The sequence below is a fragment of the Cryptomeria japonica genome, chromosome 8 (genome assembly GCF_030272615.1).
Source record: "Cryptomeria japonica chromosome 8, Sugi_1.0, whole genome shotgun sequence".
In the NCBI taxonomy this organism is placed as follows: domain Eukaryota; kingdom Viridiplantae; phylum Streptophyta; class Pinopsida; order Cupressales; family Cupressaceae; genus Cryptomeria; species Cryptomeria japonica.
Window position 1 is genome coordinate 319129094 of NC_081412.1, and position 26020 is coordinate 319155113.

The 26020-nt window shown below is 36.9% G+C and overlaps 1 protein-coding gene across 2 annotated transcripts in view; it reads right to left on the bottom strand.

The window, feature by feature from the left end:
* Nucleotides 1-26020, bottom strand: part of LOC131061499 (uncharacterized) — a 167759-nt gene that overhangs the window by 77869 nt on the left and 63870 nt on the right. For both annotated transcript variants that reach the window (XM_057995208.1, XM_057995207.1), the window contains exon 4: nucleotides 9111-9259. In XM_057995208.1, the coding sequence (XP_057851191.1) occupies nucleotides 9111-9259 (149 nt within the window). The remainder of the gene's footprint in view (nucleotides 1-9110; nucleotides 9260-26020) is intronic.

A 26020-nucleotide genomic window follows, 5' to 3' on the forward strand; every position in this document is an offset into this window, starting at 1 on the left:
GCTAGTGCACTCTTAGTTTGACCGAAACTGAACTCAATCATTTGCATGTCTCCATACTTTTTGCAATAAATATGAACTAATTTTGTCAAAGGTGAGAATCTAAATCACTACCAATAGATGCATAGACTCCACAAAAGTTTCAAATGACAGTTGCAAACTATGGCTGATGAAAGTAACCATATTCTTTTCATCTATTGTTTTGTCGATAGTACAAAGTTGATCTCTTAGGTCTATCATCTTGATAAGATACTCTTAAGTCTTAACAATGATCCAACCCCATCCAACTTTGTCAAAAACAACAAATCTTTCAACTATAGAGTTCTACCTTTTACAAAAGTTCGATGCTTGTTTTTGAGATATTCTGGCAAATCACCAACAGGCGTGGCATTCTGAACTTTTGGGTTTGTTTATGATTATTACCAAACTCTACAAGATATGAAGTTGTTATATTTTCTAGTTCTTCATTGATGGTAAAAAGTTGATATCTTAGGTCTTTCATCCTTATAAGATACTCTAACAATGACCTCACCCTACCCAACTTTGTGGAAAACAGAAAAAAAATTAAATATAGAATTCCACCGTTTTACAAAATTTTGATGCTTCTTTTTAGGTTATTCTCACAAAACACCAGCAAAAGTGGCATTCTGCACTTTTGTGTTTGTATATATAGTTTGACAATTATTCTACCACAAGTCCTATACTCAACAATCATGATTTTTTTCTACATCCAAAAATTTAAGTACTGGCCTGTCAATCTTTTGAACTTCAAGTAAAATAAGATTTCAATAATACCCATGACTGTGCAACCTATGGTTTACAGGAAAACTTCAGACCTTGCTAAAAAATGCAGACTAATTACAAACTTTTTCTCAATAACAGAAGAATATTGCCCATAAAATTAACTCAGTTTAACTTTATACCTTTTTGTATCATTTTAAAATTTAAATGTATTTTTTGCCCAAAAAATTAACTCAGTTTAACTTTATACCTTTCTGTATCATTTCCAGAGTATCAAACCTCACCGCGAGTCAAGCGAGTTTCCCAAGTTGGCGAGTCGAGTGAAGCTCGGCGAGTTTTGGTAGCTTGTGACTCAAACTCGGCGAGTTTTTCGCATAACTCGCATGACTCGCGAGTCAGGCGAGTTATGGACAAACTTGACGAGTCTGAGCTCCAGGACTCGCGCCACGGCAGGTCACGTTTTGACTTGCAAAAAACAAAAAAAATAAAGTTTTTTGACATGTTTTTTTTGTATTTCTTTTTCATTTAACCCTGAAAGGTCTTCTAATTGCTAGTTGTGAGAAGAAGAGAGGAAAAGTGAGAGAGAGGAAGGATAACAAGAGGCCATAGGTTTGCAACTAGCAGGGAAGAAGAGCATCAAGGAGACCACAAATCACATTGGGGAGGCCATAGGCTTGCATTGAGAGCATCAAGGAGTCCATAGCAAAAATCTCTAAATTTCAAGGGATTTTTATTTTGCCGAGTCATAGCCGAGTCTTGAGTCGAGTCGGCCTTGCTGAGTCCGAGTCTGGGAACTTTGATCATTTCTATAGAGCCAAATGTGTACCATCTGTACAATATGTTGTGTGCAGTTTTCTGGTTTCTCCCCTTTAATTGCATAGCAATTATTCCTTCCTGTGCACAAATCTTCAGTCAGCCCCCTTTTGACAGCAATTTGATAGATTTGGCAATGATTTACCCTTCCTACAGTCAGCCTATGAACAGGCCTTTTGACAGCAATTTAATAGTCCCTGATTTGACAACAATCAGTGATTTGACAATCCCTTTAGGCTTTGGGCAGTACCTTTCATGGCAACATCAATTTGATCCCTTTGGAAAATGATTTGAATGTACAACAGACTTTATGCTGATTTTTCCTTTATCCCTTTAATCTTCTTCTACATCAGATTGGTTTGACACACCCTCCTCTAGGCCGGCCTTCCTCTGAATCAGTGTAACCTTCCTTGGGTTTTGTCACTTTGATACCACATGTTGGAAGAATGAATACACCGAATTTGATACAATTAGATAGCCTACATTTCAATTAGTGTATCCTTGTATGAATTATTGTATGGAGAAGTTACATTGGTGGTTGCAAGGTACATTAAAATTTTCTTTTTAGATATAAATAATGTGATGTTGTTACATTGTTAACATAAGCAACAAAAATTATGAGTACAAAGTGTAGCCTGCTATTCTGGTAATTCTAATATAATCCAAGATGAAGATTCGAAATAATTCTATATTACATAACCATATACAAAAACCAAAATCATTCCTAACACTTGGAACTAAGGCCAACCTAAGAATATCATGAATTTTCAAGGCATTAACCCCACCATCTGGGTCAGGATTTCCAAGGCAAATGATGATTATGCATTTCTTACAATGCCTCTCCCTTCTACACATGAGACTTTAACAATGATGACTAACCCAAAAAGGATAATTAATAGGATGGCAGGAAAGAATTTACCTGGTAATCACTCAAATTACTCAAAACTCTCAATAAATACAATGCATTTTCCTTGCATTATTGGTTTTTTATAAGCTCTTGAAGATATCTTATGCTTTTATTTCTGTGCAAGAATTAACCGTCGCCTATGGATTTAAGAGGAAGTTTGTGAGTTGAGTGTGGCCTTGCGCTTCAGGGGCATGGAAATGGCATTTAGTAGAGAGTAGTGGTCCTCCTGAAAAAGAAAACAATAAAGGAGATGATTAGTGACTGGAATTTTATCATACAGTTGTAATTTTCAACCTTTCCCATTCAGATTCTATTCATTTTCTCTGTTGCATTAGCTAGTGAAGTAACTTGTGACTCCTCTCACTACTCATTCTATTTCTTTGGGTTGAGACTCAAATGTGGGGCACAGTAAATTTAGATGCAGAGAGTCTTTTCAATGCAGATGTTACACATCACACCATGCTCCCAAGAAGAGAGTCCCATAACCAAAGAATTTAACTCCAAGTGAAAGCATGTCACTTTTGTCCCATAAATCTCTTACCCTCCTTGGGAAAATAGAGATACCTCTATTTTAAGGAAGAGACAAAGACAGGATATAGTAGAGATCATAGGTGAACAGTTTCAATATTCTATGACCCTCGCCATCATGACCCTTATCAGTGTGACCACCTTAATGTGGTGATGAGACAAAAGGTTGGAAGATAATGATGATTGAGCAAATTTCTGCAAAGAGGTCCAAAATGGTAAAGTGGTGGTAAATTTGACATTGGCTATAGTATAAGGAAGATACAAGCTAGGGAAGAACCAGGAAAAAAATCTCTTGTCCTTGGGAGAACCTGATGAATTACAGGCAAAACTAATTTAAGATCTGCATATGAAGATAATAAATCCAAAGATATTTTAAGGGCAGAAATCAGGTCTCCGTCAGGCAATTTTTTTGCTGCTTGGCTGACAATATGGCTAGAGGAAGGGATGCTCAAAACATGACCTTCATTTCAGAAGTGACTTTCATGCAAACCCCCTGGTGAAGATCCACCTGAACTACAACAATCCTTGGCTTAACAATTTCAAGGAACAAGGATGTCAGATACCTGTTCCTCTAAAATGACAAAGACCTTATTCCAACCTAGCAACTCCTGTGAGTGGCCCTGTTATACACAATATTATTGTTAATACTTCAGGTACAAATCTATAAAAATAATTTATCTTTACTGCTATGTTTCTCTTTTCGTTCGGCTGTGATGCTGCCCAATGACTGGTAAATACTTTGAATCAGGCAGATAGATCATATCATGTATTCATTGACTTTGAACTTATGGAATACTGATCCAGAAATGGATCAAAAAATGAGTTCAAGTGACACTGTGACTCCATGATGAAGACAATCACAACTCGAGACACTTTCAATTAAGGAAGCAGGTGCTATTGACTCCTGCACAAAATCACCAATTCTATCAGGGGGCAATTACAAAACCATCAGTTAACAAGCAGTAATTCATAACCATCAGAGCAGTTTCAAAAGATCCACTCTGATGAAAGCAGCAGTTTGTTCCATAACAAGGAAACAGTTGTGGCATTTCAAATTCTGCATTTTTCTTCTTCCTTGCATCCTTTCAACTTAATAACTATTGTAAATGAAAAATAAGCAAAACCAGGAAATTCTCAAGCATCCCAACAGATATATAGGTGATGGAAAATTCAAAATTCAGTCTTTGAGTGAGCATTTGTGACTGGTGTGAGAATTGGTAACTATTCTTAGTAGCAAAACATTGGAGATTCTTCTTTGTTGTAAGCTAAAGAAGCCTAAGATTGTAATTAACTGGAGATATAATGTATGGGGAGGCCACTAGACGGCACTCTTGCTAAAATTTTCTCTAAGAATTCAGGTTTCTCCAATCTAATCTTTGTTTCTTCCATTCTTTTATTGCTTGCTCTTATTCTTTTATTGCTTGCTCTTATTCTTTTATTGTTTGCTCTTATTCTTTTATTCCTCTTAATCCATAATTTCTGAAGATACCAAATAGAATTTCCATTCTAGTTTGCAGATAAGATTGGTATCAAAGCAGTGGTATCCATTGGTGGAAAGTTGTTGTGATTGATTTTCCATGATTGATGCCCACGTGCAAGGAAGAATTCTTTTCTTTTCATAGAGGCATTGGATTCTGTAGTTAGAAGAACTAAGAAGCATAGCAAGACATGCAGAACCTCTTGATGGAGAAGCAATATTTCTCAATTTTTAAGTTGATGTAGCAAGCATATCTAAGTAAATGGAGACATTGAAGACCATCTTGGAGACTCTCATAGAAAAATTGCGTTCAGTCGAAGACACCAAGAGCAAGGCAAAATCCCACTCCAAAGAAGAAAAAGACCAATTCTATGGTGAAATAGGTCTACCAGAAACACCTTGGTTCAAGGCTGAAGCAAAGATTAAAATTCTGTCATTTGACAGAGTTAGATGCAGAAAAGCTTGATCATTAATTGGCACAATTGGAGGTATATTTCAGTATGCACACTCTAAGCATAGAAAAAAGGAATTATTTGTTGGGTCCAAAGATCTTACATTCCTGGAATTAATTTTACCCAATATGTTATAGAGAGTAAAAATCTATGGAGTGGCAAATTTTGAAACATAAATAAGGACAAAGTATGTAAAACTACATTGGTGAGTTTCAAACATAGCCTGTCCAAATGGACAAAGATCTGCAGGATAAGGAGGTATTCATGAAGTTCATAGGAGGCCTTCATAGCCATCTTCCAAGGCCTATAATGTTCCCCAAACCCAGGACATCAATGAAGCATGCCAGTGTGCTCACTACCTCAATGTGGATGGTATGCCTTCCTCTCCAAAGGCACAACAAGCAACCAACGCTAAGACAGTGAATGCCAAAACTTCAAAACATTCAAGACATTGCAACCATTGTGATCTCAAGGCCATACAAATAAAAAATGATGGAACCTAAATCTAGAAAAGCAAACACATGGGAAGGGTAAGAAAGGTAAAAAAATTAATATGCACATCTTTAGTAGAAAAGAAACTGAATGTAGTTTGATTCTAAAATGTCTTGCATCGTAAAGGTTAGATTTCATATCCATGCACAAGAGCAAGAGGAGTATTACAAAGTTGTTTAGAATTAAGATTTAGATCAAGAATGTTAAAGTTGATGCACATTTTGATCCTTGTTCCCAAGCTAAAGGCCAATCTCAAGAGTTGATTGAAAATCTTAGTTTAGAAGATGTTCAACACCTAAAGTCATAATTTAGGTTGGATCAAAAGGGGTGATGTTTCATGCATTACTAGACAATGTAAATTGAAGTTTGGTGTTAACTAGAGGTTTATTGATGAATGGCTTGTAGATGTTGTTATGTTGGATGTGTGTGGAGTTGTTCTAATAGTGTATCTGTTTCTCCATCTATGATACAGTACACTTATTTCTTACATGTAGGGGCTGCAAAAAACAATCCCTACACTCTAAGAAATAAATATTATGTATTACAATAAAGAAAACAAATACCACTATTATGTCCCTTGTCCAGTCCATCCCAACACTTTTGGAAACTCCAACATTCTTGGAGAGTACCAGCTTTATCAAAAAGGTAGTCTGACAGCTGCAGAGAGTTCCAAGAGTCATGATGAGTACAATGGTACTTTCCGTGTGTAGATCCAACAGTTTAGGAGCATTCCACACTTCTTGGAGAGATCCATTATCTTGTGAGGATACCAAGTTTCAAATAGACATTTTTCATATTCAATTTTGATGTTGGTGGCGAGGTTGAACATCATATTTGGCATATTTTAATATTTTCCATAACTTTGATGATTGTGTAGAAAATAATTAAAATATTAAGTAATTAAATATCTGCATTGTTAAAAAATACAAAATTAAAAGACAACTTGTATTTAACTATTTAAAAGATAATTTATCAAATTGGAGGAAAAGACAAATTTTTAATTAAAAGTAAGGTTGGATGGAAAAGAATAAAAAATGAATTAGTGAGAAAAGCAAATCATTTAATCATTTTGCAAATTTCAGAAACCCCTGTTTGAAAAGCTCAAATTTAGGATTCTTCTTCGAGGACGAACTTTGAAAAATCTCTGGGTTAATTTGGGAACAGGAGATGAAACTCTTCTGGTTCTCACAACTGGTTTCACCCAAAAGTCAAATTTGTGCTTCAACGAAATTTACAAGTTTACAGGTATTGCTGATCAGAAAATAAAAAATATTTATTATTATTCTCAAATAAATCGGGTCATTCCATTTTATATGTAATATTGTTTTCAATAAATCTGACTGTACCAATAAGTAATTAGGAACTGGTTAGGTTTTGAGGAATCATGGAGGTCAAAGGGTCAAAAGTGGAGGAAGCGTGGTAAATAATCGAATATAAAAAAGAGGCAATCAGCAGGTCGAGGATAAAAACTTATTTGTAGGTTTTTAAACTAAGAGCGCCTATATTCTCTTCTAAAACCCATCACTGCAGTTCCACCCCTATGACATAAATCTGCAGGAAGTCAATGCCTAAGACCAGGTGAATATATCAAAATAATTGTGTTTTTTCAAGGAGGTGCACCAAAGGTGGGGCCACGTGCTGTTTGGGCTGAATAAAGTCATTTTTGTGGTTTTGGGCTTGCCATACCATTTTGTGGGCCCACCCCACATCCAAAGGGACCAGAACAGGCTTGCCTAGCCATGTGAGAAAATTGAGCTGAGGTGATCACAAGGAAAGGTGAAGGTGGACAGGTGAACAAATAATTTTCTGTTTATGTTTTTTGACTGACCGCCCCTTACAGGTCCAGCCACAGCAGATTTGTGGTGCTGAAGATTATTAGAATCATTGAATAACTGCCATGGGACTGCCCCTTGTGGAGTATTATATTACATTTGATTAAGCTGGAAAAAGGACAAGCCCAAAGAGAGAGATCACAGGCATATGGAGAATCGATCAGGTGCATTTGTATTATCTGAATATTATTCAAATTCAAATTATTGTTTCTTTCATATATTATGTGCATTTATATTATTTGAATTTTAATAATTTGTGTTATGAATTACTTATTCCAATTAAAAAAATATACACCAAACCATCAAGAGCACAACAGAGAATTATTTTCAAAAATTGTTAAGCAATTCTGGGATGGTATATTTCAACTGCTTGGCCAAAGATGGTCAAAAGTTTACTTTGCATACTCACAAGGGCACGTCCAAGTAATCTTGGACACATAATCTTCAAGGAAGCATGATGCTTGGTGGAAGCACCAGTATTATTCCCCTTGAGTGGAGAGCAACGAGTGGAGGTACAGGTACTCTATCTAGTTCAAGCACTATGACTGTTAAGACACCTTCAAATAGTTGCATACAAAGATCTTAGGTTCTCAGGTAAAGTTCTGTAAGGATTGGTGGCAGCCATGTCATTAGTTAAGGGGACTATACCTCATTTTCTGAGTCTACCTAGATTTTGAAGAACAACAGCCTTTGTACCGGGGAAGCGTGATCCAAAAATGAGTTCAAGTTGTACTATGACTCCAAGACAAAAAGGGTCACAACTTAAGGACACTTTGAGCAAAGGAAGCAAGTGTTTCAGGGTAGAATCAGAGGTGTTTTGGCTTCTGTGCAAATCCACCAATTCCAACAAGCAGCAGTTTTGTAACCACTGGGGTAGCTTCAAAACTGCCACTTTCATGACAGCAATGGTTTATTCCTGCAACAGGGAAATGGATGTAGCATTCAAAATTTTGCATTTTCCATTTTGCTTGCATCTTTTCAACTTTTGTTTGATGCTTGTAAATGCATGAATTTCTATTTTAAATATAAAATAAGCAATCCCAATAAATTCCCAAGCATCCCATGAGATTGAAGAATCCAGTACTGAGTGAGCATCTTGACTGTAACTAGACTGTAACAATACAGAAAAGGAAGTGTGAGCTAGTAATTGATCGTAGGAGTTAAACACTAAATGTTCTTGCTTGTTGTATACCCAAGAGAACTTAGATTGTAATTGTTTGGACATGATGATCAAGGAAGCCATTAGACCTCACTATTGTTGAAGTTTTCTCCCAGAATTTGGGTTTCTCCAGTGATCTGTGATTCCACTCTTTTGTTGCCTACTCTTATTCCTTATATTCAGCTGTTTTTTAAAATACCCTCAACTCTTTTTAATCCTGAACTGCTGAAGCTACAGCATGGAATATCCATCCTAGCTTATGAATCAAATATCACCATATTTGAGAGTGTATTGAGGAATACTGCCACAGCTGATAGTGTAATTATTATCATGGCATTATAGACAATTAAATCCCATGTTAATGTTCTTTATAATTATTTTTTTGAGTTTTAATGATCAGCTCCATTCAGTTATGGAAGGCAGTTAAGTTACAAGCACCAACAAATATGTAGTCTATTATAAATAATTCTCTGTTTTATGCATTAAATAAACTGCAAAATTTTCAGTTTCTCTCTTAAAGCACCAACCTTATAGATAATTCTTCCAATTATTAGAGACACCATGGATTACAAACTACCCAACTACTCTCATGTTACATAAGAACCACAACCATGCTAAAGAAATAGAATAAAAATACAGAAACTATATATTCAAATAATTATGTAGACTAAAAAATAAAAATATTACATCATAGGTGTTAATAAAAACATGCCTCTATAGTATCTTGAAGTACTCCCCTAGCATTGTCCAGTTGTTGAAAGTAATCGGGTGATCCAATGGGTACATTTGCAAAGAATCCGCAGTTTTCCAAGCCCTCACGGAATTGCTCGAACAGTGCATCCCGATTAAGAGTTCCTGCTTCTGTTAAGAAAAACCCTAAACTAGGTTATCATCTAAATTTACAGCTTAATAAATTCAGATTGAACAAAAATTATACTATCACCTGAAGAAGTATTAAATATTGCAAGGAATTTTCAAGTTATTGTTTTCCAAAAGAGTATAAGCCTGAATGTTGTAAAGAACATCTTATAACATTCATATATCACAGTTGAAAGAGAAAACAGAACACAACAGCAGACAGATAGTCAGCTATGTACAATAAAAACAGCAATAAATAACAAGCAATGATGATAATATCAGTACCAAAGGGACTGAGTATAAGCATTGAAGATAAGGTTATTGTCAAGTGTATGACCCTTCCAGATATCTTTTCATGGTGATAACAACTTATTTACTGTAATAAAATGTAATTTTTGTCAGATTAATCATAACAAGTTCACTTGAGGTTAGCTACTCTAATACAAGCTGCCTTAACAATTCACTCAAAAAAATATTAGACAAAATCCAATTGTAAGTGAACTTGCAGCTCTAGGGTGAAAGTATGCTGGTCCAAATGTGCTGGTCCTGAATGTACAGAATTTTGCCTTTCTATTTACCACCATCACCAACTCTTGTTATGGTCTCAAAGATTCACCTAACTGATCTGTCTTTACCTCTGTAATTTGCCTCACCTTTTTATGTGTGTACACCACAACATAATAATTATTAATCAATTTGGAGGGCCAACTAATAATATCACATATATTATACATGGTTACAAAAGTACATGTATTTATAGCTCATATAACCATAACACATAGCATATCACATTCATTTAAAGATCATGTTATGAAAGGTGCCAACTATTTTCCTGCTCCAATTCTGAGTTTTTAGGTCTGAAATAATTGTCTTTGACCAGCATATGAAAACTGGTGAATGGTTTTTCTGTTGTTTTTGCAATTTTTGAGTTTTTGAATGACTTTTGAGAATGCTGATTGAGCTATTCTACTTAAATGAACAAATTCAAAACATATTTGACTGGAAATGAAAGAAATTCAGAATTTTTGAGTCCAATAACTGAAGCATGGATTGTATTAAGGCACATGGGTCAATTACATACCAATTCTATCAGCAATAACTTTTTGTAAGGTCTGATACAGAAAATCAGAATGAATTATTGACTGATCAGCAACTTCAAAGCCACCAAAACCCTAACGCCACATAGGAACTTGCTATTTCAGATTCAACAATGGTACGGCTAAGATCGTATCAGTAATTTATGATGACCTCAGCCACCCTAGACCCCTGATCTGCAATTCTGTCTCTGTAATTTGTTCCCAGCTGGATAATTTCATGAAACCCTAACCCAGACATGAAGGTAAGCTGCAAATTTCCTCTGTTCTAGGCTATGGCCTTGCACCAAGGGCTGATATAAGTCTGGAATAATGCAAGAATATGCCAGGGACTGCTGTATGCTCCCAAAATATGACTGAGACTGCCGCTGATCACTGAAAATGTCCTCCAATCAACCAAAGATTAACCTGCCAATGAGAATTATGGTGAAATATTGCTGCTACAAGATTGGGGTTTCGTCCAATCTCTGTATTCTGAGGGAGTTTTTTTTCCCACAGACTGAACTCCTCCTGCAACATGTGCCGGAGCTCTGATTTCCAGAAATTTTCCTGTAAAAATGAAGTGTTGAATGCACAGATCACTATTTCTTATTCTGACTTTTGCTGTCACAGTGGTTTTGCCTCTGATTTAGCTCCTAACCACATGATAGAGGCCTGATCTATCCTTGCTGAGTGCTGATGATGATTGGGGTGGCGTCCAAACATCAGAGAGTTGAGGGTTTTCATCCTCAATACTGCTTCCAAACCTGTATCTTCTGTTGTAGACTTGTTGCAGAGGAAAAGATGTGAAAAATAAATCTGAATATGCCTCAAATGGCTACCTTTTCCTTCTTTTATTCACTTTTTTTCCCAGCCCTAACCCTAATTTCGAATTAGGGTTCTCATTACATTTATTAACAATGTTTTATAACTTATTCCATATTATAATGCCTTCACTTGGTTGGAATTAAGCCAAGGGTCTATTTTCTCATAATATAAAATGGCCCCATTTTAAGTTATAACTTCTAGGTAAATGTGCCCCATGGGTATTTTATTATACTTTAATATAATGTAAAGTGATTATAATAATTCACTTTATAATTATTTATTTAACCTAACTTAGGAAATATTTAAATATCTCCCATTTTATTCAAAAGCTGCTCATTTGGACTCCGAATCGAATTCTGATTGAAGCCACCTGTTGAGTGTTGCAGGCTAACTGGCAGTGATCCCCCTAAAAAGTAGGAATCTTCCTAGAAAGTAGGAAACTGTCTCCAAATCTCTGGAAATGCTCAAAAGTGATCCTGCTATGCTCTGTGGCCCTCCAGGTAGTCAACCAGTCAACTAGTAGTCCTCCCTAAAAAAATAGGACCCCTCCCTAAAATTTAGGAGATGGTCTCAAATGATCTAGAATGGTTCCTAGACACCCCGGAACCAACTCTCAATCATTCCCAAAAAAATAGTGATCCCTCCTAAAAACTAGGAACTGCCGTCTGAATTGGCTCACAAAGCCCCCTGCAAGGCTCCATGATTCCTGAATGGGTTCCCTCTTCACTCCACTAGCCTACGGGAACCAGATGATAGGCCAATCCCTGCTCAACTGCCTATCACCTAGGAAGGGGACATTACATGTTACCAAATTGGAATCAGGGACAGCTATTGAAACATGGGTACAGTATGATTGTATGACAAAAGAAAGATTGCACTTGGTACATCTGGGTATATCCATATGAAAGGATATAAATCATGTGTGTATGTGTGTGTGTAGATATATTTGCAGCCTTAAAACAGGAATTAAGTTCACAATATCACATATCATGCATATGCTAAACAAAACTACCATAAATAGTACAAATTTGACATACAATACACCAATTCAATATCAATTTGTCAGACTCAAATGTCATGATAGATAATTCATTGTTCAATATTATAATAATGCAATCAGTAATTAGAATAACATTTAGTGTAACTCTTCAGATGATGGTAATAAATCTAGGACCAATAATTCTAAACTTGTTCTAATATTTTTTTAAAACACTGAAAAACAGAAATTAATCTTGAATAAAACCCAAGCAAATGCTATAAAATACAAATATTCAAATGGCTGTAAATAAATATTGCACATGAAGTACATATTAAAGGCAGCTCTCTAGCTATTTTGTCCAAACAAGCTTTCACATATAGCTTTCTTTTAACATGAATACAACCCCAACTAAATCCCCCTGCATTTTTCTTTTATCATTCCCTCAAACAAAAAAGAGACCTTAAAAAAAAAAAATTCTCAAAAACAACCTAACTAAGATTTGTACACAAATCTATGCCCCGAAGTTGCATTCATCACTTGAAGGTGTAGTCAAGGGCAAAGACTAGCTAAGCTGTTAAAAACTCATATAAAAAGCTAAACATTCATAGCAACGCTAGCATCAAAAAACACATACAAGCAACAATGCATATGTCTATATTATGCAGCTAATGTAGGGGAAGAAAGAGTAGTAATATATTGTGCAAGAGGAGCAAAAGGAGTCATCATCTCATGTGTTTCAAGTCTCTTCCTTTATTCATGCTGAGAGACAAGCAATGCAACAAATTTTTACCCATGGGAAGAATCCTAATGTGTAGAGTACCCTAAGAATCACTAGAGGGTTTAAGCAAGCAATCACCTCAACACAACTTAAATTGCCCAAGTACACGTAGGCACAATTAAAAATGAATCCATGTGAAAAAACCGTGCCCTAACCAAATCCACAAGCAAATCATACCCATTTCCAATTCCAAAATTACTCATACCCAAAATTATCTAGGTTTTTAGCCAATTCTGTAACTTACTTAAAATTATAATTTATAACTATATTCCAGTAGTGGTGTGCTCCAAGAATTCCTACTGGATAGCAAAGTGGTGCTCCCACCATCTTATATTTGCATTGTCTTCCTAATTCTATTGTATTTATTCTTATTATTTCCACAATTGGATGTGTGGGGTCCCATCACTATATCAAAGCTAAAATCTTGGCCTAAATAGTTTTCATGCTGCAGATTATCCCTACTAGATTCAAAAGAAAAAGACTCTTAAATAATGGGAGTTCTAATATCACTAGTAGAGTTCAAGGAAAAGGGGGAAGAAAATGTGTTAGCAAACAACACTGACCAAAAAACTCTATTCTGTCAATTTTTGCAGCCACGTGCACTAGACTCAAGCACCCCAGCATGCCATACACTTGCAACCAACTGTTGATCATCCATCGAGGTTGACCATTCTGCAACACATTGTCCATCAAGCAATAGTCTAATATGCATACCAGCATTATCATTGAAACCAAAAAAGTGTTTTGCATAGAACTTGCATTCTTCAATCATTGTCCACATGGTAATAGGGACAATGCTCTTTTGTGTGCTCCACTCCAGTCATGCCCTCCTCTCAACCTGTCACCTTCCTCCAATCCACATGCCATTAGTAGTGTCACCTATGCTACAGCAACAACTTCATTGTTGAAATATACCATTCCCATCAGTCCTTGTTTTGCACCTTTGCCCTTTGTGCACCATTAGTCCAACTATGTCCTCCCCTCCTCTTCTCCTTGCCTTCTACTAACTATTCCATCTGTTTTGCAAGCATAATTAAGTTTGAAATATGTAGTGAAAGAGATGTGTACCAGGCACCTTCCAACATTTTTTCAAGCTAGACCACTCTATGCACCATTTGCCTAAGGTGATTATTACAAGGTCCCAAGCAATTGGAGATGGCATGACTTCTTAGAAGGATCAAATCAACTTCAATCTGAACTCATCAACTGAATCAAATGATCCAAACTCAAACACAACCTATTAAGAAGCACTAGCAATCAATTGGTGAATGTTAATAAAATATTGTCGGTAAGATTCAAGATATAACAACACAGATAATTGCATCTTCAAATTGGAGAAAAATAATAAATGATAATGACATGTGGACCTCTATGAGGCTTATTTTATTTTTGCAAAGAAAAGAATGGAAAAGATTATAGATACAAGAATGAACCTCAGTAAAAATGCTAGTGATTCAATCATAGTTACAAGCCTTGCCTAGACTCAACAAGTCTGTTGACATGTATTTTGTACACTATCAAACACAAAATAAAATACCCAAGGGTACCTTATCCTCTCTTGAGTAAAGCCTCCGAATGCTGAAGATGTCGCGAAAAAGGATCAATCGGGATGACTTCAAGGTTCTTTGTTGTAGGATCTCTACGTGTGGATAAGCTCTCTATGGTATGATGTGATTTTGCTGGAATCACAAGAGGACTTACACTTGTCGACCTAAACGTCTGATTTGCTTTGAATATTGCTGGAACATAGGATTTCACTAGCTTAGATTTGAAAAAAAAAGAAAAAGGACGAGGGCGAGGAAAGGATCTAATCCTAACACTAAGAATGTAAGAGCAATGAATGATCTCTGATGAAATTCTAACTAAGTCTTGTTTTGACATCCCAGGACCATCTCCACAAGGTTAGTGCAATCTTCGAAGGAAAGCTTTATGATGTTCAAATCATCACTGCAGGCATAGACACCATCAGGCTGATGCATATCAATGAAGAAGCGACAATTGAAGTTAAGCTTAAGCTGAATGATTCCAGTTGACTACACAAGGCAAGTCTGCAATCAACAAACTGCTAGTAGTATGGATTACGAATTTCACCATCAATCAAGCACATTTCTTCCACTCATCTAATAACATGAAATCAAATATGAGAAGTATAGAGACCATGCAAATTGTCGAATCGACCCATAAATTTCACCATTTCTTCAATGAAGTTTTACAAGTCTTTTACAACAACATCTTGGCAACAATCTTTGCCTTCTCTCTCTATTCTACTCTAATTGCTATTCTATCAACTGGCTAATCACCTTCTAACTACTCTCTATTCACTAACTCCTTTTTATTATCTATCTTATTATCCTTTACAAAATGAAGAGCCAGGGCTTATATAGTGCCCATAATACAATTCGATGGCTAAGATCAATCTGAGATCAATGGCCAAGATTCAATAATGAAAACCCTAATTAGGGTTTGTTACAACCATTACATAACATTTAATGCTTGACCAATGAAATAATTGTATTAATTGGACACATGTCTTCTCTGGAAAATTCGACCAATAGATAGTTGGGGTAGGTACATAGAAGTTTGTGCCATCTCCCATGAGCTAGGTATATTGAATCTAGACATGCTGAGGTGGACCAATCCGACTGGAGAAGTGATGACTGGGATGCCAACTCGTCTGACACTTGGTTGATGCCAATTTGATGTTGCTGAGAAGCTAGCTTTAATTAACTCTTTTGAAACTATCTGCTTCTTCAACGAACCCTTGCTCTAACTTCTTTTGTCTTTGATGTGCAGGATGATGATGTATCTTGCCTTGGAATGCTGGATTGGAAGAGGTTGCCCTTATCCTTGCTTGATCTTCTTTGATGAGACTGAGCTGGAGGAGATCATCTTTGTCCTGCACCGGATCTTCTTTGATGAGAGCCTGCCGACTTGTAGATCTTCCGAGCTTGGGAGTCGCCATCTTGATACCTACACAACATTTCAAAATTAGTAATATATCTTGAAGTCTAGAAATTAAACTTAAAAGGAAGATTTAAGATTTTAATTAGGAAACTTCATGATAAATCTAGAGTTATCATTTCCTAATTAACCATGCAATACTTAGATTTTTCCAAAACAAATGTCCAAAAATCAAACCTTAAACAAGGGTGTCAAGATGATTTTGCCATACCTCCTCTTGAGTATTAAACTCTAAGAAATGAATGTAAAAATAGATGAATTTTGCTAGGCAAAGTGTAGATCAAAGCCTTCTCTTGAACAAATTGCGCCTCCTTTAGCTTGGAAAAGAATAAACTCCACTTCCTTCTAGCCTTCAACACTTGAAAGAAATTTGCTCCAAGCAAGCCAGATTTCGCTCCTCCAATTAGCTCTCCAATTTCGCACTTAAGGAAATGATTGAATGATTTAAAATGTGAAACAAACTCCTCAATATATAGAGCGCTCACCCCTTGCTTCCTCTAGGCCGACTTGGCTAATAAAAGGAGGTAAAAGATAAATAAAATTCCAAAAAGGGGGCCGACTTGGCAAAATGAACGCAAAATAGTGCCTTGAGCACTTTATTTTTAATTTTAATTCAATAAAAATAAAAATTTTATGCCTCCAAAGCAAAATTTCGATTTTCACAAGGCTTAAAATTAATTTATTTAAATGCGAAAATGCTTTTAATTTAATGCCAATTTAAATTTCCCAAATGCCTCAAAATTAGCAATTTTGGCGATCTAATGCAATTTGGAGAGTATGAAATTTTAGAACAAGGCTTGATGAAACTCCATGATGATTTCGCCCTGGACCCTCTCTGAGGGTCAGGAGCAATTTTTCAATTTTGGCCTTGAATACTTCGCATCTTGACTTGAAAATCTCCTGGAGGGTAAATTGATATCCAGTTAACGTGTTGCACTTCAAATTTGGCATTTTGTGTGAGGAAAAATAGGTGGAAATGTCAATTTCGCTCTGGACCCTCAGCAAGGGTCAGGAGCAATTTTTCATTTTCTAGCTAAAATCCACCTCAACTTGATTGTTGACCCTTCAATGTCACTCCCAAAATCCATTTCCTTGCACTACCAAGTCAATTCATCAACAATTTTGGAGGAAAAAATGTCCTTAAAGGTAATTTCGCCTTGGACCCTCAGCAAGGGTCAGGAGCGACTTTCTATTTTTTGCTCAAGATTAGCATTTTTCAACGTCCAAAACCTCTTCAAGACATTTCAACTTGGCCTTCTCACTGACTTGCAAACTTAGCTTCATCAAATTTTGGAGAAAAGGTGCACTTTTGGTGTTTTTCGCCCTGGACCCTCAGCAAGGGTCGGGAGCGATTTTTTTAATTTTGACCACAAATCTTCACTTCCTCACCAAAACACTTTCCCACCAAGCTAGATCACGTTTAGGCCTCCAAAATAAGCAATAAAATCTTCTTTCAAGTTTTTTCGCTCTGGACCCTCTCTGAGGGTCAAGAGCGATTTTTGCGAATTGGGCTTGATTCTCCATCCCTTCTCATTAAAACTTTATTCATCATTTGGCAATGTCCTTCCTTTATCCATCTCATCCAAACTCGCTTTGTTGTTGCAAGGTAAAATGAAGATTTTTAACAATTTCGCTCTGGGCCCTCTCTGAGGGTCAGGAGCGATTTTCGCTCTGGGCCTTCACTAAGGGTCAGGAGCGATTTTTCATTTTTTGACACATTTTTCCATCCTTTAGACTCCAAATTGCTTCTAAGGCATAAAACATCATCTCCTCTTCCTATCCACACAAGATTTTGTCTCAATTCCATAAACAAAGGAGAGAATCCTGAAAAATCGCTATGGGCCCTCTCTGAGGGTCAGGAGCAATTTTTGTAATTACCTTCAAAATACTAACTCTCAACAATCTCTTTTCACTTCAAGGCAATTTAAACGTTGTTTCAAACCTATGTCTAGACTTGTCTTTCCTCAAACTTGGATGAAAAGTTCCCATATTAGGTTTTTCGCTCTGGGCCCTCTCTGAGGGTCAGGAGCGATTTTTTGATTTTGGGTTGATTTCCTCTTTCGTTGATCATCCAAATTATATTCAATGGGTAGAACATGCTTTTCTTCATCCCTTCCAATCATAAAAATCACTTTGATCTTGCAAGAATAATGCATTTTTGAAAATCTCGCTATGGACCCTCTCTGAGGGTCAGGAGCGATTTTTGCTACCTGGACCAAAATGCTTCACTCTTCATCTCAAAATCACAATGCCAAGGAAGATGTCGCCTTGCTTCATGCTATGAATAAGTTCTCATGTCCAAGAAAGGTCAAAAAATGTGCACACAAAGAAAATCGCTCTGGACCCTCCCTGAGGGTCAGGAGCGATTTTACCTTTCCTAGGCAAAACTCCTTCAATTCATTATCTTCAATCAAGTCTGGACACCTTATCGTGCTCACTTCATCCCTTACCATGCCTTTGACATCTCAAATCGACCAAATAAGGCTAAAAATGACCTTTATAAGATTTTTCGCCCTGAGCCCTCTCTGAGGGTCAGGAGCGATTTTTCAATTTTCCACAAAGTCCTTTGTCATTTCAAGTCAAAACTTCCTCAGGTGGGTGGAGAAAGTCATTTATTTTCCATTCATGATCAAAACTTGGTCTCTTTCCATTGCAAAATGAAGAAAATCAAAATCTCGCCTTGGGCCCTCTCTGAGAGTCAAGAGTGAGATCCGCTTTGGACCTCCTCTGAGGGTCAGGAGTGAGATTTGACTTTTTGAACTCTCCGTCAGGATAATTTTTATGGAATATAACATTTATACTTTAAGTTATATTCCATATATACTTTCAGGATGTTTGAGAGCGGTTTCAGACCTCCGGGAGTTATATTGCAAAATCTAGTTTTTGGAGGTTTTTCAGTTTCCAGACTTAACCAAATTTTAGGATCAGGACATCACAGACTTAGCCAAATTTCAGGATCAGGACTTTCAAACTTCATCACTTACCAACTTGACCAAACCCAAGCAGAACCTGCTATCCAGGTGATCCCCTAGGGACACTCAAAATGCAAAGGCTAACAGACAAAACCCTAAAAGACCCGAAAAACAAACCCTAAAAAGCAAAAAGCAGGGGTCCCCATTTGCAATGGGGCGATGTGTGAATACATCACAACAAAGTCCCCCGACAACTAATCAAACTAGGCCCTAGAGATTCAATAAACAGATACACGATAAGCTTGCTAGATTCATTGGACTTGCCAATCTTCTCTAGAAAACTCAATAATGACAGTCCCAGGGAAAGAAAATTAAAATAAAGAAAAATAAAAACACACTTAAAATGATGACAAGTAGGAGGTATTTTCATAGTGCAAAAAATTATGTTGTGTTTTACGATTCACCTATATAGTTTTTAGTCAACCTCATTGTACCATATTTTATGAGTAGCAATTCACACAAGCCCATCTCTCATGAGCATGAATGGCCCCCCTAACACTCATTGCATGCAAGGGTGAAGTATCAAGGCTTCCCAAGAGGTTACCCATCTCAATACTACTCCAACACAAGCACCCTTAACCATCAAGTTCCCCTAGATCAAGCCCACCTAGCTTGTAACCCCATTTGCAGAACCTTCAGCAAGTGTTGTACATTATGAATCATTCATTATCGAGCCCCTTAAGCTCATCCAATGACAATTAGGAAGGATTTTCACAATGTATCAAAAGATTCAACTACATCGTTTTTGAGTCAAACTCATTGATCCAAGTTTCACGAGCTTTGGACTACTTGCCAAAAACTCACCTGTGTTAAAAACTCGGCCGCCTATGCATAAAGTGAAAAAACGGCACAATTGAGTTTTATTTCATCATTTGGTGTCTTGTATTTTGTTGAGAAGGGGGAAAACACACTTGCAAACTGATTTCCATCAATTCTTGCCAATTCCAAGCGGATTTCAAGCAGATTTGAGGTGGTTTTTGAAGAAAAATCAGATTCCCAGGTAGGTTTTCTGATTTTTTTTTCTCTATTTTTCTAAAACATTTTATTTATTTTTTGTTGCACCGAGATGAATAGAATATCATTCCTAAGTAGTCAAAAATGATTTAGAGTCATTGGAACAAGATTTCACACTATTTTTGACAAGTTTTGTTGAACTTTTCACTATTTTTTTGAAGAATCTCTAGTTTTTCAAAAAAAAATCAAACCCTAATAGTTTTTTTTATTTTTTTAACTTTGAATTACGTCTAAAATTATTTAAACTAATTTAGATAGTTTGCTAAATTGTTTAACTAAAATATTAACTTTGTCTTTTCACTTTGTATGTGTAGGTTAACAGTTAACCATTAATTCAGTATGGCAAATTCAGGGTATGATTGGCCACTAAAACCATGCCCATCTGAATATATAAGCACCCGTCCTAAAGGTGCTAGAGATAGGGCTTGGAGGTATGCCTACGAAGGACCGGACCTTGGGTCGGTGATTTGCATTAAATGTGAAAAAATATTTCATGGAGGCATAAACCGCCTCAAATACCACCTTGCAGGCATCAAGAAGCATGATGCTAGGGTATGTCCCGGGGCCACCGAAGAAATAAAAAGAGACATTAATGTCATACATTCAGCTGGGGAAGAGAAAAAATTGCAAAAGGAGAGGACAAAACTAGCCATGAGAGCAGCCATAGCTGAATCTCAAGGTGCTTCAATTGACATTGAAGAAGAAGAAGAAGCACTTCAGGGCATAGTGGGCTCTCGTCGTGGCCCACGTATCCGCAAACCCAGCACCACCTCGGCCACCACTTTTGCTTCTTCTAGTAGAGTACCCGCTGCATCACCATCAGGGACAAGCTCTATAGGTAGTTATTTTGTGCCCAGGAACACACCTGGAGCACAACCATCATTAGAGGCCACTAGATGGAATATGAAAGCAAATGAGAAAACAGACATTGCATGTGCTGATTTTGGTACTTCAACAACATCCCATTCAATGTGGCAAACAGTCCTTATTGGCTAAATTTGGTTACCACAATGACAGTTGCAAGAAAAGGGTACAAGGCCCCTTCTCGCAAGGATTTGGGTGGGAGGTTAGTAAATAGTCCACTTGATTTCATTTTTAATCGTTTTTCTTGTTTATTAAACCAAAATTGTGTACTAAGACCTAATTTCACTTTGTTCTTATAGGTTGCTCACAAATGCAGTTGATACGGCAAAAGAAGTGGTGGACCAAAGAAAAAAATGGAGAAAATATGGCTGCACCATTCTTTCCAATGGGTGGCCAGATGGCAAAAACCGCACCATCATTAATTTTTTGGTTGCTTGCAAGGACAATGTGGTATTCTTGAAATCAATTGATGCCTCCAATAAGGTGAAAAATGCAGAAACATTGGTTGGAATGTTGGAGCACATTGTCATGGAGGTGGGAGTAGAGAATGTGGTGCAAATAATCACAAATAATGCAGCAGCATGTGTGGTAGCAGGTAGAATCCTCCAAGATAGGCACCCAACTCTTTTTTGGACAACTTGTGCAACACATGTCCTTGACCTTCTTTTGGAGGACATAGGAAACTTGATTGGGTGACTCCAGTTGTGGAAGATGCAAGGAGGATCACAAAATATATTTACAATCACCCTTGGGTTCTACATTTGATGAGAGAGCACACTCAAGGGAGAGATTTGGTGACATATGGTGTCACAAGGTTTGCAACGATTTTCTTGACGTTGCAAAGCATTCTTGGTGCATTGACTTCTTTGAAACAAATGTTTGTGAGTCAAGCATGGCTAGACTCACCTTATTCAAAGAATCCTGAAGGAGAGGGTGTCGCATGCATAGTCTTCGACAACCATTTTGCACAAAAGGCTACAGAGATTGTGAAGGTAACTTCAAAACTTGATTTTTTTATTATTCTTGATTCAAGTCTCTCATTATTAATTTGTAACTTCATTAATTAATCTTTTTGTAATTTGTATTTTTCAATTGTAGGTGTCTGAGCCCTTGGTTAGAGTTTTGCGCTTGGTAGATGGGGATCAAACCCCAATGGGATATATTTATGAGGCCATGGATAGGGCCAAGGAGTCTATGAAAAATTACTACACGGGAGATAGACTCAAATTTGATCCCATCTGGGAAATTATTTATAAGAGGTGGAACAATCAACTCCACCAACCCATTCATGCAGTAGGGTACTTCCTCAACCTATGTTTTAAGTTCGGGGATTCTTACTCAAATCCTAATGGAGAGGTCATGGAGGGCCTCACTACATGCATTCAAAGGACAATACCTGAGGTTGAGGTGAGAGACCTCGTTGTGGCTTAACTCCAAAATTATGAGGAAGCAAGGGGTAAGCTATTCTCTTCAGAGCTGGCAAGGAGAGGAAGAACCACTCAAACCCCAGGTATAACATTTGCCATTTGGATTTTGGGGTCTAAAGTAATTGATAAAATATGTTTTCGCTTTTCTCTTTGCTTTTTAACTTTTCAATATTTTATTTTGCAGATGCTTGGTGGCAAAGTTGGGGTGGAAATACCCCAAATCTCAAAAAAATTGCCCTCAGAATCTTATGTCAGGGTTGTAGTTCATCCAATTGTGAGCACAATTGGAGCTTGTTTGAGGCCATCCACACGAAGAAGAGAAGCAAGTTAGCTCAAAAATGCCTCAATGACCTTGTCTTTGTGCAATATAATCTTCGGTTGCGCATAAGGAAGGTAGAGGAAGCAACAGTTGGTCCAATTGATTTGGATGATATAGATCCTTATAGTGATTGGACATCACAGGAGCAGCCTCCATTGTTTACAGAGGATGAAGTCAATGATTTGGAGAGGCAGGCTATGGAGGAGGAGGGGGGTGGATTTGGTTTCACACTAGATGACATTGAGGAGGATGAGGATGAGGAGGACTCATTGCCAGTGCCAGGAGAAGCTAGAGGCAGAGCTACATCCAGGATGGAGGACGAGCCACAGCTTGAGTCGGACATACCGAGCGAGGAGGCACAATCACGCCCAATGCAAACTTCTAGGACTAGACCCTCTAGTTCTACCTCTCCCTTAGTTTATACTAGAGCAAGAAAGAGGAAGATGTAATTGTAATGATGTATTTACTTTTAGTTTTACAAAAACTTTTACTATTTTGCTTCCAACCATCAGCATTCCTCATGAGGATGCGATTTTGTAGCCACTTTGTGTTTAAATATATCTAGACTCGGCTTGTTTCTTTTGTGTTCTCATTTATTAACTCATTGGATGCATCTTCTCATTGAATTTTGCAAAAAAAAAATGCATTTCTAAAAAAATTTAAGCAATTTTTTAAATTCCCAAGGTTCATACTAAGTGATCTCTCATCAACATGAATGGTCTACTTAACACTCATTGCATCTAGGTGATGCTCATAAGGGTGAAGCATTCGGAGTTCTCGGGAGGTCACCCATCCTCATGCTACTCCAACTCAAGCACACTTAAACATGGAATCTCTCCCAAGATCAAGCCCGCTTAGCTCACTACCCCAACTACAAAACCTTCAACAAGTGTTGTGCCTTGTGAACCATTAGGGATCATAATAAGTTAAGTGGGCTTGATCTTGAGGAAACTCCACAGTTAAGCATGCTTGAGTTGGAGTATTGGGGTAGATGACCTCTTCGGAAGTCCCAATTCCTCACCCTTGTGAGCATTACCTACATGCCACAAGAGATAAGTCATAAGAGATGGATCCGTGTAAAACAATTACTCAAGAAATATGGGTTAGTGTGACTCAAAAAATATGCAAGTGAATCCTTAATAAACAAAATAATTTAATACACTACTAAAAATACCTCCAACTTGGTCATTATATGAGCTAAAGGGGCCCTACAACGAATGGTTCAAAAAAATGACACTTGTTGAAGTTTTTGCAAATAGAGTAGCAAGCTAAGTGGGTTTGATCTTGGGAAAACTTCATCATTAATTACATGAGTCAAAATAGTACTAGGATAAGTCATCTCCTAGAAAGTATTGATGCTTCACCCTTGTGAGCATCACCTAGATGCAATGAGTGCTAAGTGGACCATTTATGTTCATGAGAGATGGGTTCATGTGAACTACTATTTATGAAATATGGGTCAATGAGTTTGACTCAGAAACTGCAAAGTTGAAACTTGATAAAACTACATCATCGCGCCCCCCAACATAGAATATTCATCTTCTAGATGAAAAAGAAAACTAATCATCAAGTAACATTATGTTAAGTTTTCCAAACTTGTGAAGGCATGGTAAAGAAAAGAGGACTTTTGAATTAACACTTCTAGCTATCAGCCAAAACAGCCTAATCATAAACTGAACGTTCCACAACTAGTTAGCATTCCAAAACGAAAGATGAATGAATATTAGCAGTAATGATAGTTTCAGTGGCCAATAGAAAGGGCAATTGACAAAGGAAACTTTCATCATCAGCAAATGTAAGTCCACGTGGATCATTTGTACCAGAATATTTAAGGATGGCTAGTGTACAAAGAATATGGTAACCAGCAACCATATGATTTAATGAACTGTGACTAAGGACCAAACAAACAAAGAACCCAATTTGGTTGCATATTGAACTCTAAATATGCTTCACCTAGTAGATCAATGAACCAAGACTCTACTGCAAGCACTTCAAGAGTTTATCTAGTATCCTCATGTGGCATGAATGTTCTTACATCCAATTCACAAACCCAAAGGAACAATTAACTTTTTCTGCCCATTATATTGTTTGAGGAAGAGCCATTGACAAATAACTGGACAAATGTAGTAGAAGAGTCATTGCTTGTTTTAGCAAGATCGATACACAAGGACCAGAAAGCAATTTCTGAAGGAACAGTATAGAGAAACAATTGATTAGGGTCATACAGTCCAATGTAGTAAACTCCACATTTTTAAATTTCTACGGCCCCTAACTTGAGCTCGAAATCATTATTTATCCTTCTTGGTCCTTGTCCATTACAAGAGGGAAGAACAACTACTCAGGAAAATCAGAACAATTTAACTCTGAAAATCTCAAGCTTAACATGATCTGATTATGGCTTAATGGGTCTTATTACAAGTAATAATCTTTACTTGACACCCATCCAGATTTCCAAGATTTGGATCTTGTTTGTAGAATTTCAGATATTGGGATGTGCAGCTGCATAATTTAAATTTGTAGTCAATCAATAAGACAAAAGATTTCAGTTGGATTTATGTGGGAGTAACCTCACCTTCTCCCTCCTTAAAGCACTCCTCATACAAAGAAAACAATTGTGGTCTCCTTTACTTCCACTATTAAAAAATGGAAAAAAAAAAAAATTTTACTTTTCCCACCGTTAGAAATTTAAGTCCCATTATTAACTATAAACACTTCAGTTTCAAAAATGTACAAGAAACAATGATCATCTTTTCTCTGCAAGACTTTCACCTCTGGCCCACTAGAAACGGGTCAAGACTCGATTGATAAAATGTTGATCTTCAACTTCCAAATTCAAATTGGATGAACAATGTTCTCCAATCGTTTCTTACCACTAAAACAAAATAGATGCACACTAGATCATTTGAATTGAGAAATGGTTCCAAATATGCAAAATGATGATCACAGACAATACTGAGAGGCGGGGTGAATAAGTATTGTGAAAATTAAAACCAACTAATAACACTTGAAACAAACTAAAACAAAATATAGATATGCAAGCAAAACTTAGAAACATCAACACAAGATTTTCTCGTGGAAAACCCTATCGGGTGAAAAACCACGGCAAAAGTTTCTCCAATAACTCAGAATGGGCATCAACCCAGATTACAAAGAGAAAATTATCAGGAGAGCACCAACTCTCCACTCAGCAACAACTGAGATTAATCCAAACACCAACTTCAATTATTAGAGAGCTCCAACTCCCTTCAAAATAGTTATTGTTTTAGACATTTGATGAACTCAAAAATTTTAAAAAGCACCTAGCACTCTACACCCAAATAGCAACACTCCTACACAGAAATCATAACCACTGCTCCAGAACAATATTTAGAACACCACGATTATTCTACTTTCTACCAAATAGAAAAATGATATCCCCCCTTTTTCAAGTTCAACACAGCTCCACATAGAAATATCGCACAATATTTTTTTTAAAAGACTTATTTTACACAAGCAGCGATCAATACACACTACACCCATTCAACAAAAACGGGCCCAACCAAAGACGGC